The following is a 13844-nucleotide window of genomic DNA, read 5'->3' on the forward strand; positions in this document are numbered from 1 at the left end:
AAAAAAAAAAAGAAATCATTTGAGTATAAAACACGACAAAATTTGATCTAGACACGTGTATCTTTTTTGACACGACTATGATCTTACTTTATGGAATAATCAGCGTGCAGATATTTTTTTTACGAGTCAGGTGCGTTATCATTAACTCTTTTACAAAGTTGCTTTTTGTTATTATGGTTCATAATTAACCAAATCAACTTTTGTCATTCAACATGTATTTTATTATTAAATATTTGAATTTATTAAAAGTAAATCATGGAGAGACCCTTAATGTCTTGGCTTTCTGCATGCAAGTGTTAGTTAAATTTTCTAATTTAAATGCTAAAAGTTTAATTTTTTTGCACTTTTAATTACTACTCATTAAAAGTAAGATTAGACATAATAATTATGAGTAAACAATAAGCAACAATGTAAAGGTAATTAAGGTTTTTTTGACTTCACACTCAACATGAGTGTAATTTAAGTTTTGTCTTAAATTTTGGCAAAAGAGAGGCAATATTTTTCTCCTTAATTCCTTAAAATTGACTTAAATTTTCGTAATATTTTGGTCGATTGATATTTAAATTTTTAAAAATATAAACTCGTAAAAATTAATATATAATATATACGAATACGAACATTATATTAAATATATTCAATTCGAAGGCATATAGTTTTCTAGAAAGACTTGAGATAAAACCAGCTTTGTTTGCGACTGATTTTGGTAAAATAGCGTGAAAGTGAAATTGGAGAAGTGGGCTGGTAATCGAGCCCATTTGCTCCAATCAGATAAGAAGTTATTGGGCCGATAGTCGAGCCCATTTAGTCCATTCAGCTAAAGAGGCTATTGGGCCGATGTTTGCTGGGCTGGTAGTTCAGCCCATTAGTTTAGCTATATTTATATTATTATATATTGTTTTCTATATGTAAATTAAATAGGGGATGTAGCTCAGATGGTAGAGCGCTCGCTTAGCATGCGAGAGGTACGGGGATCGATACCCCGCATCTCCATTATTGTCTTTTTATTAATTTAACCTTTATTTTAGCAATTTTCTTAAAACTCCAAAAAAAAGAAAAAGACACTTGGTTGGCGACGTGGAACCTCTACACTGGTTGAACATAATCGGCGCCGTAGTCGTCACAGCACCCGATCATTGTTGCCGCGTTTTCCTTCAATTTCACTCGTCCATCAGAACAGACTCCTTAACTAACGACTGCCTTCCTCTGAAATTCTCGTTTCCCTACAATCGTCCGTCGCACTCGGTGGCCGATTTACCGCCATTGTAGTGTTTCCGTAGAGCTCGAAGTGTCCTTTGGCGAAGCAAGATCCCCATTCGAGCTATCGCAACGTCGCCGTTTAGCATTGCACTCTTTGATTCGTCAAATCCTCGGCTACATCTTGGTGGGCTCCGCATTGTTTCCGATCCGAGTTTCGGCTTTCTAATGGCTTCTTGGCTCAAAGCTGCCGAAGGTTCGATGTTATTCGGTTTCTATTGCATATATGTTCCGTTCTGATCCGAATCGATTTTTCATCAATTTTCAACTCATATCGAAGTATAGCCTTTAATTTTCTACACGGATTTTGGAATTCATCGGATTCGATTTTGACGCGTTCCTGTGTAAGAATTATTGCATAGAAATTTCTCAGAAGTGATTCACTTTTGTCAGGACTGTTTGAAGTCGTAGATCGCAGGGCAAAGCTTGTTGTTAGTGAGTTATCAGAAGAGCAGTCTGATATTCAAACTCCAGGTATGCATCTTGGTTTATGTCATATTTATATGATTTATGCTCATTTCTTTCCATGTTTTTATTTCATTGCTTACTAAAGCTAAAATACTTGGTTAAATCATATTTATATGATTAATTGTTTCACTAAAACAATCTATTGAACTATTTTATGTTTAAAAATTTCGAGTTTTCTGACATCTATAGCTTTATTGCTGTTGTGTGAAGCTTCTAATGGCCAAGGATCTCAAACCAAGAAGACCAAGCCAAAGAAAAAGGTGGGTTAGGCTCACTTATTTTAACAAATACTAACATTATACATTACTATCACATGTTAAGCTTTATTTAAAATTTTGTGAATTTAAATATTTTTTGGCACAGAAGAAACTATCCTCAAATGAGCCTTCTATATCGAAGGACGCTGCAGAAGAACAAACGAGCACATTATCGTCAACGGTAGATGTGGTGGTGGCGCCTGAAAAGGATGGAATTGTTTCTTCCATTGAAGATGACCGCACGGTGACTGCATCTGATAAGTCTACGACCCATGTAAACAAAAGGAAGCCAGACGGTGACGACAATAACGTCCCTGTTTTAGACATTCCATCAACAGATGCCGTAGTAGTTGAAGCAGGAAAACAAATTCCTGATGACATGGAAGCAGCCATTGCTGACGTTGAGGTTATCGCACCAACTTCTAATACCGAACTAAATAACGTGAATGTCTTGGATGTTCACGAGGAACAATTATTGTCTACACCTAATCAAGAAGCCGTGGAGATCAACAAAGAAAATCGAGATGATGCGCAGAGCAATAAATTGGGAAGTGAAGAAACTATCTCGAAGACAGATCGGGACATGTCTGAGTCTGCAACTATGGGGTTCCAGGATAACGATGAAAATCAAACAAAAAATGATTCTAATAAGGCTCAACCGCCAGTCGATCAGAAGCAACAAGAGAATACAGCTGACAAGTCTCCTACGAAGGTGCAGGACCAACTTGAAGAGGTATAATAGTGGTTCTGTAAGTAGATTCATGTTATTTGTTTTCTTCAGCTTTGATGATTCCTATTTCGACTTCTAGTTTTGTTAAAAGTTCATTTAGTTGGCGTGCAGGCACAAGGGTTACTTAAAACTTCAAACTCCACTGGCGAGTCGAAAGAAGCAAGGCTAGCTCGGGTATGTTCTTGGGCCACGCCCCATTTGTGAACTTTTTTAATCTGTATATGATGAGAATATTACAGATGTAGAATTGAAGAATACGATTTTATCTCAGAACGATCATCTTAGAATAGTTCCATTCAATATTTAGACACCGCGCTATTCAGTGATGATTGACCATTTTCTTTTCGAGGCATAGGTCTGTGCTGGACTTTCATCACGTCTTCAAGAATACAAGTCTGAAAATGCACAGTTGGAGGAACTTCTTATTGCAGAGGTGAGAGTCATCACATCTGGTCTTAGTACACTCTTATCTTTATTATTTTTCCTTCTTTTCACCTGTTAAGATTGTCGTCTGACAGAGAGAATTGAGTAGATCATATGACGCTCGCATGAAGAAGTTAGCGCAAGATTTATCGGAATCCAAAAGTGAAGTTTCGAGAGTAGAGTCAGGTATGGCTGAAGCTTTGGCTGCAAAGAACTCTGAAATTGAGGCTCTTATTAGTTCCATGGATGCACTTAAAAAGCAAGCTGCCTTATCAGAAGGAAGCCTGATCTCGATGCAGGTTTGTCATTCCCACTGTGTATTTATTGTAATGTATTATGAGTTATGACTATAAAAAATACCCACGGTGTATTTTCTGATATTCTTTATGTTAGACTGAAATTGTAACAGTCCAAGCCCACCGCTAGCAGATATTGTTCCTGTTGGACTTTCCCTTTCGGGCTTCCCCTTTAGGTTCTTAAAACACGTATGCTAGGGGGAGGTTTCCACACTGCATGATAGTGAACCCTAAACATTTTGTGAAAGGGATTGATTGGTGTTCTATTTATGACTCTGGTAATGTGGACTCGGTGGCCTCTTTTTCTTTGAATGAGATCAGGAGTGTGGTCTTTGATTGTGATAGGAACAAATCTCCTCGTTCGGAGGGCTTTTCCATAATTGAGATATTGTCGAGGTCCTAATTGGGATATTGTTAAGGAGGACCTTGATGGGGTTTTAAGGAGTGTTTTTTTGGAAGGAGAATAGTGGACAACACTTGGAATGATTGTTTGTATCATCNAATGTTTGTTTGTATCATCCCTAAAAAAGGTAAGGTTGAGATGGTGAAGGATTTCAAGCCCATCAGCCTCGTTACTAGTGTGTATAAGATTTTGGAAAAAGTGCTTACCATTAGTATGGGTAAAGTTCTCCCTTCTACTATCTCGAAGGCTCAAGGAGCGTTCCTTGTGGGTAGATAGATCCTCGATTAGGACCTTATTGCCAACATAGGCATAGAGAGTGCAGAGACCAGAATCAAGAGGGGATTATCTTTAATATTGACTTGGCAAAAGCATAGACCATGTGGATTAGAATTTCCTTTACAAAGTTCTCGAAAAGAAAAGAAAGGTTTTACAAAGTTCCTGTGATATCCCATATTGGTTAGGGAGGAGAACGAAACACTCTTTATAAGGGTGTGGAAACCTTCCCCTAGCAGATGCGTTTTAAAGCCTTGAGGGGAAGCCCGAAAGGGAAAGCCCAAAGAGGACAATATCTGCTAGCGGTGGGCCTGGGTCGTTACAAATGGTATCAGAGCTAGGCACCGGGCGATGTGCCAACGAGGAGGCTGTTCCTCGAAGGGGGTAGACATGAGGCGGTGTGCCAGTAAGGACGCTGGGCCTTGAAGGGGGTGGATTTGGTGGGGGTCCCACATCGATGGGAGAAAGGAACGAGTGCCAACGATGACGCTGGGCCCTGAAGGGGGGTGAATTGTGATATCCCACATTAGTTGGGGAGGAGAACGGAACACCCTTTATAAGGGTGTGGAAACCTTCCCCTAGCATACGCGTTTTAAAGCCTTGAGGGGAAGCCCAAAGAGGACAATATCTGCTAGCGGTGGGTCTGGGTTGTTACAGTTCCTATTTTTTTTCTCCCTCTTTAGAGCTCCGTGTTTGGCTTGTAAAAGACTGGAAAAACTTATGAAGGACTGTCTGTGGGAAGGGGTGGAGGAAGTTCATGTGGTGCATAGTTAATTGGGTGACTATTGGGAAGCCAGTGCACCTAAAAGGGTTGGAGTCAGGGAATTTAAGGGTCCTTGGATAGGCTCTCATGGAAGTTGCCTTCCTTGGCCAGGCTGTTCTGCTGTATATTTTGTCAAAGGACGGAGGAAACCTGAATCATTGATTATGAAATTTTAATTTTACTCCGCATATTTGGATCTATTTTTCCGATGCGTTTGGGCATAAGTTAGCCCATCATCGAGCTTTTAGTGAGATAATCGAGGAGCTCCTTCTCCATTTGCCATTCTAGGGAACTAGTTTTTTTTTCTTTTTTTCTTTTAAATGGAAACTCGAGTGTGATCTTTGCTGTGGGGTATTTCGGGGAAGAGAAATGGTAGAATTTTTAGAGGGTCGGAGAGGGAGGCCAATGATGTTTGGTCCCTTGCGAGATTTAATGTCTCGCTTTGGGCACGAGTCTCGTTTTTTTCTTAATTACTCATTAGGTCTTCTTTTGCTTGATTGGAGCCATTTCTTTAGGGTGCTCCCTTTTTTTGGGTTATAATTTTTGGATCTTTCTTTGTTCTCATTGAAGTTGGTCTTGTTTATATGAAATAATCTAATTTATGTGATTTTTATGCAATGGAAAATCCAACTTGCCTTACATTTATTAATGATAATTATAATCTTTGACTACTAACGTTGTTGTCCTTTTGTTCTATTACATGATTTTTACAGGCTAATATGGAGTCAATGATGAGGAATAGAGAACTATCTGAGACTAGGATGATGCAAGTGAGTTAGGTCTTTATTTATTTATTAATAACAACTTCTATATTTTTAATAAAATTCCATTCTTTTACAGGCTCTAAGAGAGGAGCTAGCTTCTGCCGAGCGCAGAGCAGAAGAAGAACGTACTGCGCATAATGCTACGAAGATGGTATATATGCATTAGCCTATTGTGATCCTTTTTTCGTGTTTGTGCGGTGTGTCTGTTTTGTCCAATTGTCTTCAAATAGATGATCATCGGTGTCTACAGGCTTTCATGGAAAGAGAAATGGAACTGGAACATAGAGCCGTGGAAGCAGCATCAGCTCTTGCAAGGATCCAGGTAAAGCATGAAGCCGTCAAGCTGGACTTATAGCTCGTAGTCACGTGTATAATGATTAGATCTCTCTATAACCCGAACCGGGACTTTGTCCTTTAGTCAACCTTAATTTGTATGTTTCATTGCATGCGATTATCTCTTCCATTTTTTCAGAGAATAGCAGATGAGCGGACATCGAAAGCAACAGAGCTTGAGCAAAAGGTAGCGCTTCTTGAGGTAAGATACATATCATTGTGAATATAATTTTCAAGTATACATTTGCACTTCTTAGTTGAACAGACATTTCTTCATATAATTAATAAGTCTCTTCCTTTAGGTTGAATGTTCTTCTTTGAACCAAGAACTGCAAGATCTGGAAGCTCGTGCTCGCCGTGGACACAAGAAGTCGCCTGAAGAGGCAAATCAATTGATTCAGGTAAATATTGTCTAACGTTGAAGCTGGTTTTTGAGACTTATATTTCCGTTCCATTTTCTCTTCATACATAATATCTTTTGGTAAAGATATTTCTGACTTATGGGGACGTCTTACAAAATCAGGGGTTAGATCGATACGTAGCTAACTATTCTGACAGCAATATCATCGATAAACATGTTTTCTTTTGAGGTTATACCATACATCGTGCATCGTTCTAACTTACCATCTATTTCCCCCTTACACTTGGGAACATGAAGATGCAAGCATGGCAAGAAGAAGTGGAGCGTGCCCGACAAGGTCAGAGAGACGCTGAATTGAAACTTTCTTCCATGGAGGCAAGTGTCTAAGGAATGTTGGCAATTTAGCTAATTGAACTAAGTGCAATGCCACTGATCCTTCCCTCTTTATCTTCTCAATTCCAGGCTGAAGTACAGAAAATGAGAGTTGAAATGGCTGCTATGAAAAGGGATGCTGAACATTATTCACGTCAGGTCCGTAATTTATTTCTGTTTGATCAAGAAATCGAGTATATCTTTTGATCAAATATGCTCCATTGTTTAGAATATTACTGTGGTTAGCATAAGCAGATTAGCAGTTATTGTATGCTGTAATTGTTAACGTAGCAAACTCACCTTTTGATTTTTAAACTTTCAAACCTTCTATTTTAACCCTTTTAACTTTGGATTAAAAATCATTTTAGTCCTTGCTATTAATTTTCTAATAAATTATATAGTACAAACCTCACATTGACATAACTTTTATTCATTTACCTAATCCATAAATGCATACATGACTCATTGTACCTTGGAGTGTTTATATCTATATATATATATATATATATATTTCGAAGTCCAATTATTCAAAAAAAAAAAAAAANAAAATTTACTTTTTGATATTTGAGGATTGACTAGGTTGCATCTCGATTTACTTTATTTATTTATTATTTTTTTTTTAATCTTTTTTGTTCACTTTCGACTTGCGAAATCATCAACTCACTGATTATAGTTTCAAATGACCAGGAGCACATGGAGCTTGAGAAGCGTTATCGTGAACTCACTGATCTATTGGTAACGAGTTTAATTGCTCATGCACATTATTTTGCTTGTATATGAAAATTTGTATGAAAATTATTGAGTCTTATATATGAAAATTTATCTTTATGACAGTACTACAAGCAAACGCAGTTGGAGGCCATGGCTAGTGAAAAAGCGGCTGCTGAGTTTCAACTGGAGAAGGAAATAAACCGCGCCCAAGAGGCACAGGTCCGCCTTTCATTGCTATATTCCTTTTGGCTAATATCTGCCTCCATTCCCTATTCATTTTTAGTATAATTTATTAAACGAATAAACTTTATTTTTCATTGGTCGTTTCGTTTATTAAACCAGAAACCTTATTTAGATTATAACTTGGTTGCCTTATTGAAAAGGTAGAGGTAGAAAGAACTCGAGCCTCCCGTCGAGCTTCTGCAACTTGGGAAGAAGATGCCGAAATCAAATCTCTCGAGTACGTTCCTTGCCTTAAATCTTTGTAACCCATTAAATACTTGAATCATTACCAAAAAAGAAAAAAAGTTAGGTTCTGCACATAAATTGTCACCAGGTTCTTGACGATATAAAATTATTTTTAGATACTTACCAAGTAATGGTTTCAGGCCCCTCCCGTTGCATCACCGATACATGGCCGGGACGAGCATACAGGTAAATCTCCTATCCGTTGCAATGCTTACTCTTCCTTCACTTGGGCTTTATCGTTACCATTCAGCTTGCATCGTGCAGTTGCAAAAAGCAGCCAAACTATTAGATTCTGGAGCAGTCAGGGCAACAAGATTTCTCTGGCGGTATCCCACTGCAAGACTTTTACTTCTATTTTATTTGGTGAGATTTTCTTTTTCCCTTTGTCCAAAAAAAATGTCAAGTTTATTAACGGATTCCGAAAGTAACCGAAAATGTATTTTCAGGTATTTGTACACCTTTTCATGATGTATCTACTGCACCGTTTACAGGTACGTTCGTTTCGCTTGTTGTCTGCATATATCTGCATCTTAGTGACTGGAACTGTATTATGATAGAATTAGGAATATTATTAGGGAATTAAGCATATGTTAGTAATTGGTTCGAGAAGTTGTTATCGTAATTTGTTATAGATTGATGGGAAAGGATGGAAGTGGACAAAAATCTCGAGAGAGAAGGTCTAACAACCTCGAATTACTTGAGAAGTTGCATTTAACATAAAAACGTGTTGAGTTTTTTTGCAGGCTCAAGCGGATACATTTGCTGCTAGAGAAGTTGCAGAGTCCATGGGGCTAGCCAACTCTAATTTACCCTGAGATTCTTGAACTGCATCTCCAACTCCTACACAAGCAGGCAAATGACAATAGATTGATGCGAAGATACGATAGCTCAACTGAAAAGTCGAAACTCGGGTTTTGTTCTTCTATTGTCTAACTGCATAATGAATTATTTATTTCATAGAAGGAAAAAAGAAAATCTCAAGAGGCTATCAATTTAGAATGACTGAGTATCCCTCGATATAGATGAACGTAACGACGTCGTATCTCATGCTGGCCCTAAGCATTGATACTGTCACTGATGTTTTTTTTTTTCTTTTTAATTGTTTACCTTAATGATAGCTTAATTTTTTTGTACGTTTTCAATGAAGGTACGGTTTTTGCTAAATATCCATTTGATGTTGAATATTGTATAGAAAGATGTTTTTTTAAGGATATTTGGCTGATTTATGGAGTTGAAAGTTTATAGGTCTGGATTTGTATTAATTTTAGGTTAGAAAAAACTCAATTATTTTTATAAGAGTTATAGAAGCATTTAACTTCAAATGTATTTTGACCATCCGAATCCGAATTGATGTAACGTACAAGACTAGCTATCCATTAATTTGACATAAATAACCTTAGTATAGTTTAGTAAATAAAACAACGTTTACATAATACACCAAACGAAAATAAGACAATTTTTATGTTTGATGGTCTTAGTCTAAGAGAAGCCTTATTTAGTAGTGACAGACTGGCTTCTCGCTAAAGAGATCAACAAACTCTATTGCACTAAACATGTCTTTAAAATTACTTGCTTTTTTATTTATATATAAAAAGTCCTGAGATTTAGGTACGTGTCCCAGTCCTTGCTCATCCACCGTCTGCCTGTCCCCTGTAGACTTTGGCGGAAGTGGGTTTATTTATTGGGTTTACTTGCAAGCATTACAATATTCAAAGCATTGGAGCCTGTTGAGTACCCAAATTCTCATCATTACTACTTTTGTAAGTATCTAGATCAACGTGAGTTTCTTTGTAACGCTGGCTCAAATATGTCTTGCATAAAATTGGAGGAAACCTGACCATAAAAATAAATAATAATAGGAAAGAAAAACTTAAGTTAGTATAGAATATTATTTTTGTGCATCCAACAAGTGTCTTAGTTGCTTCCAAGTGTGAGTGACAAAGAAGCATATGAGTGTAAATTGGTAAAGTCAAAGCCTTGAAAGGAAAAAAGAAAGGCATGAAATGGCAATGTAAAGTAAAGCAAACTCATTAACTCATTAGCAACACTATGAAAGTAACAGAGACAATGAAAGGAAATGAGGTAAAAAAAAAAACAAGAGGAAAAGCAAACAAGGTTTGTATATCTATAATGAATCTCATGCGTCATATACATATTTTGGTAAACAACATAAAAGTTTAATCAACATATACTTACTTGGGAGGGTTTTCGTCTGACTTGCAGGTTGGCAAACACTCGACAAGACAATCATGACTAGGTTCCACAAAATATGCAATCTGTTTACATGAAAATAATAAATTTACTATGCAACAAATTTTTTTTTCTTTTTGTATGTTTGTTAATAGAGAGATCAATGAAGAATATTGAGACTCGATGTTTATAATGTTCATAACGTTCATAATGTTCGTGGATAACACAGTGATAGAGTAAGCTACGAGGCTTACAGAATATCTATCTTGACCATTCCCCAGAACTCTATGTAATGTGGACCTGAGATCAAATACAAAAAGAAAAAATGTTAAGAACTTAGAACCTATGTCACAACCAAAATAAATTAATAAAACAAAGAACTAGTGAAGTATGTATAATTAACTGATTGATCTTGTTTGCTGTTTATGTTATAGTATATGATGCAAATAAATTCCTTATGAATGCCACAAACGATATTGTCATTCAAGATTCTTGAAGGCAGATGAGAACGCAAACAATTCATTATTGCAAATTGAAGAAAATTTGAAACATACAAGTTCATAAAAGACTAGAAATATCATATTTAAACATGAATCGTCCCTTCACTATCCATTAAAAATGTCGGTGACGGTTTTTGCATAAATAGATAAACGAGGAGAAGGTTAAAAACAGCACGGGTAAGGATGAAATCTCAATTCACCATGTCTCGTGGTCTCAATAGGAATATATCTCACCTGAATACGCAGTTGCTCCAGCGCTCCAGCATGTCTCCAAGATTCACCACAAAAGCTCTGTTAAAAACCAAAGAGACTGAAATCAAGATGCCAGAAGACAATCTTTTGTTTACTCTTTCTCAAATAGCTTCCTTCTCTATTATTATCATTTGTTCAAGTCTTAGATCATGAGTAACATAATGCGCACTGAAGGAATCTGTGTTTTCAAACTTTAAATGCAAACTGGTTCCTAATTCCTCCATAAAACTCACCCTTTGAGCGGTGCTACATATTCCCATATTTGAGGTTTAGCCTCTTTATCCTTGCAAATCTGTACTCATTCTGAACACTTCAAATAGTAATCAAATAATATGATATGCCGATAATGGTTAAAAAGCATCGTGTGCCTTGCAAATCTGTACTCGTTCCGAACACTTTAATGTAATCAAATAATATGATATGCTGATAATGGTTAAAAAGCATCATGTGCNAATAATGGTTAAAAAGCATCGTGTGCCTTGCAAATCTGTACTCGTTCCGAACACTTTAATGTAATAAAATAATATGATATGCTGATAATGGTTAAAAAGCATCATGTGCCTTATTCCGAACACTTCAAATCGTAATTAAATAATATGATATGCTGATAATGGTTAAAAAGCATCATGTGCCTTATTCCGAACACTTTAAAAAAAGCATCGTGTGCACAACTGAATTCTTACTTGGAGACCAAAGTTCTCGTCTGTCGCCAAGAGTGTGATTAAACCATAGTCTGTATGAGCGCCAGCTCCAAATATTCCTTTCGCAGGTTCAGAAATTTGGCCTGATGCACAAAGAGGACTATTCTATTATTTCTATAGCCAACGGACACCACAGGGCCAAAAATGAAGAAACAAAAAGCGTTTATATCCCACCTTCATAGTGTAATAGACGCAACACTGCAATCGGCTCGCCGAGCATTTCTGACTTGTCAAAAAAGTCATTCTCAAGACCAAGTGCAAGAGCAATGAGTCTTGCAATTGCTCTTGCAACCTCTCTGATTTCACATTTTAAAAAACATATATACACATAAAGGCAAATATTAACAAACTAAGAACTGGATTGTTAAAATGCAAGTTACATAATAATTGATAACAAGAAGCCAATTAGATAAACAGGATATGGAACTAGAATATAAAAATAGGAGAAGGATTGACAGAACTCTTTTCACCAGTGACGAGACAATTTGCAGACTCGTCGAAAAAACAATCCTATCACCGTTCACCCAAACAAGCAAACAAACTTTGTATGGCCGGCATAAAAACTAAATAATGATTTGTAAGATGAAGATCTATCAAAACAAATTTGTAGAATCACTGGAACCAGAACATACAGTGCTTCTCTATGAAACTTCTCCATGATCTTCCTCCAGCCAGGTAACAAATCTAAAAGATGTTGCGCAAAATGTCATGCTAGGTTGCTAATGCAACAACAAGTAATTTAATGATTTACCTTCTGCAGGCCAAATATTTGGACCATAAAATGGCATTTCTCCACCTGAATCATCTCCAGGAATTTTTTCCTCAATTCCTATGTAATACCCCTCTTTGTAATCTCCTACTAAATCGACAGCAGTATCAATATACAATGGAGAATATTGAACTCCCGTCATTCAAAGAAGATACATGGAATTGCACGAAGTATACCTCGTATTTGATTATCAGGATCAAGCAGTTCGTCGAGAATAGGTGTGTAGCCTCTATGCTTCTCGTTTCTCAGAAGCTTCATTTTATCACTCAGTGGCAGACTAAAAAGCCTTTTGCTCTGAGCAAAAACCTCGTCCATGAATTCCTCCGGTATTCCATGATTCACAGCGTAAAAGAATCCGGTATCCAAACAGGCCTGCATGAATCAAAAACTTCTTCAATCACCAACCAGAGTTCCAATTCGATTTCTATACACAAACACAAAACGAAAATCGAAAATCAACTAATATTATCATCAAATTGTAGACAACCTGTTTAAGTAACGAAACCGAAAGATGAATATCTGAACTCGAAAGGTCGATACAATTGAGAGCTGAGAATATCGGATTCGGATCGTTTACGGTCCGATTTTCCATGGTCACCGATAGATTTGACAACAAGTAAACAGATAGCTCTTATTGCACAACAAAATCGAACAAAACACCATCAAAATCGGCTAAAAGAACGATTCGTATTAAACAGAGCAAAAAGTTAAAAAAGAATAAACAAATCAATCACTGTAATCGGTAATTGCGGGACATGCTTATGATTACACAATTGGAATGAAACATACGGAATCTCTAGGCACTTATAAGCAATTTCAGTGCATCATGAAGCATTTGGCAGTGAAGATGAACAGTCAGTGCCAAATTTCATGTTCGAGTAACCAACTGTACTAACTTCAAGAATATTTACTTTTATAAAAAAAAAAAAAAAAAAAAAAAAAAAAAAAAAAAAAAAAAAACANCAGCCGTGAAATTATGACATAATTTCAATAAATTTGATTTGTTGTAAATAATAATAATAAATAAAAGATAGCTCGATACTGGATACTAGTTCAATAGAGTTCATACGAATAATTTTATGACCCAATTTCTATATATTTTAAAAATAAAATATCTCGATATTTTAAAAATAAATGATTATATTTTTTTTGGAGTAAATCATAATAGTATTTTACGGAGTCTCTTATACTATCTAAACTAGCTGAATGACTGACTAGCTGACTAGCTGATTAATTTAATTATTAAATTAACTGGTAAATAATTTATGAAAATCTTATTTATTTATGAGTTTAAATATACCTTTCAAAATATTAATCCAATAAAAATTCACAAAATTCTTCCCTATTTATTACAAATATAGAAACTTCTTTTTGAAAATGAAGGAGACTTTTATGAATTAAATTGAATAAATTTTTTTTTCCAGTTACGTTTACATCGTTTACATCATCGAAAGCTACAACTTTAAAAATATATCGGAAAAAATGTTCCTTGCTTATTATTGTTATTATTATACTGGCAATACATATTTTTTAGAATTAAATAAGAATTAACCAAC

At 36.1% G+C, this 13844-nt stretch overlaps 2 protein-coding genes and 1 non-coding gene across 8 annotated transcripts; 2 read left to right on the plus strand and 1 right to left on the minus strand.

Annotated features, from left to right (window-relative positions):
• Positions 1-917: 917 nt before the first annotated feature.
• Positions 918-990, plus strand: TRNAA-AGC. The gene has a single exon. It is a non-coding gene; the product is annotated as a tRNA-Ala (tRNA).
• A 151-nt stretch (positions 991-1141) lies between these two features.
• Positions 1142-9124, plus strand: LOC111805251 (golgin candidate 1). Of its 3 annotated transcripts, none has more exons than XM_023690228.1 (21): positions 1143-1450; positions 1648-1728; positions 1933-1982; positions 2089-2712; positions 2821-2883; positions 3065-3142; positions 3228-3431; positions 5581-5637; positions 5708-5782; positions 5882-5953; positions 6104-6166; positions 6267-6365; positions 6623-6700; positions 6788-6856; positions 7385-7432; positions 7532-7627; positions 7792-7868; positions 8017-8062; positions 8141-8239; positions 8323-8367; positions 8620-9124. In XM_023690228.1, exons 1-21 carry the CDS (start codon positions 1423-1425, stop codon positions 8689-8691), a joined length of 2124 nt encoding a protein of 707 aa, XP_023545996.1. In that variant the 5' UTR covers positions 1143-1422; the 3' UTR covers positions 8692-9124. The 3 variants fall into 3 exon arrangements, 2 of the variants coding, with proteins under 2 accessions (XP_023545996.1, XP_023545995.1); XM_023690227.1 differs by having other exon boundaries at positions 1144-1450; positions 2086-2712; XR_002816636.1 differs by lacking the exons at positions 8141-8239; positions 8323-8367; positions 8620-9124 and having other exon boundaries at positions 1142-1450; positions 2086-2712; positions 7796-7868; positions 8017-8039.
• Positions 9125-9223: 99 nt separating this feature from the next.
• Positions 9224-13175, minus strand: LOC111805252 (2-oxoglutarate-dependent dioxygenase mpl2). Of its 4 annotated transcripts, XM_023690230.1 has the most exons (12): positions 13078-13151; positions 12776-12918; positions 12465-12660; positions 12271-12378; positions 12152-12203; positions 11694-11815; positions 11502-11602; positions 11052-11110; positions 10801-10857; positions 10321-10366; positions 10073-10152; positions 9224-9709 (listed from the first exon to the last, which is right to left on the minus strand). In XM_023690230.1, exons 2-12 carry the CDS (start codon positions 12878-12880, stop codon positions 9586-9588), a joined length of 1050 nt encoding a protein of 349 aa, XP_023545998.1. In that variant the 5' UTR covers positions 12881-12918; positions 13078-13151; the 3' UTR covers positions 9224-9585. The 4 variants fall into 4 exon arrangements, with proteins under 4 accessions (XP_023545998.1, XP_023546000.1, XP_023545999.1 ...); XM_023690232.1 differs by lacking the exon at positions 12776-12918 and having other exon boundaries at positions 13078-13175; XM_023690231.1 differs by lacking the exon at positions 13078-13151 and having other exon boundaries at positions 12271-12375; positions 12776-13071.
• Between the last annotated feature and the right edge of the window lie 669 nt (positions 13176-13844).

This window comes from Cucurbita pepo, chromosome LG11, assembly GCF_002806865.2.
Source record: "Cucurbita pepo subsp. pepo cultivar mu-cu-16 chromosome LG11, ASM280686v2, whole genome shotgun sequence".
NCBI classification, from domain to species: domain Eukaryota; kingdom Viridiplantae; phylum Streptophyta; class Magnoliopsida; order Cucurbitales; family Cucurbitaceae; genus Cucurbita; species Cucurbita pepo.

Excerpts from the sequence above, each read along its gene's own strand:
- LOC111805251 (XM_023690227.1), top strand. The coding sequence starts at position 1,423 with ATGGCTTCTTGGCTCAAAGCTGCCGAAG. Across the intron at positions 5,638-5,707 it reads CTGAGACTAGGATGATGCAA|GCTCTAAGAGAGGAGCTAGC; the intron begins GTGAGTTAGGTC and ends ATTCTTTTACAG. Across the intron at positions 6,701-6,787 it reads TGAAACTTTCTTCCATGGAG|GCTGAAGTACAGAAAATGAG; the intron begins GCAAGTGTCTAA and ends TCTCAATTCCAG.
- LOC111805252 (XM_023690230.1), bottom strand. The coding sequence starts at position 12,880 with ATGGAAAATCGGACCGTAAACGATCCGAATCCGATATTCTCAGCTCTC. Across the intron at positions 12,661-12,775 it reads CGGTTTCGTTACTTAAACAG|GCCTGTTTGGATACCGGATT; the intron begins GTTGTCTACAAT and ends TGATTCATGCAG. Across the intron at positions 10,153-10,320 it reads ATGGTCAAGATAGATATTCT|ATTGCATATTTTGTGGAACC; the intron begins GTAAGCCTCGTA and ends TCATGTAAACAG.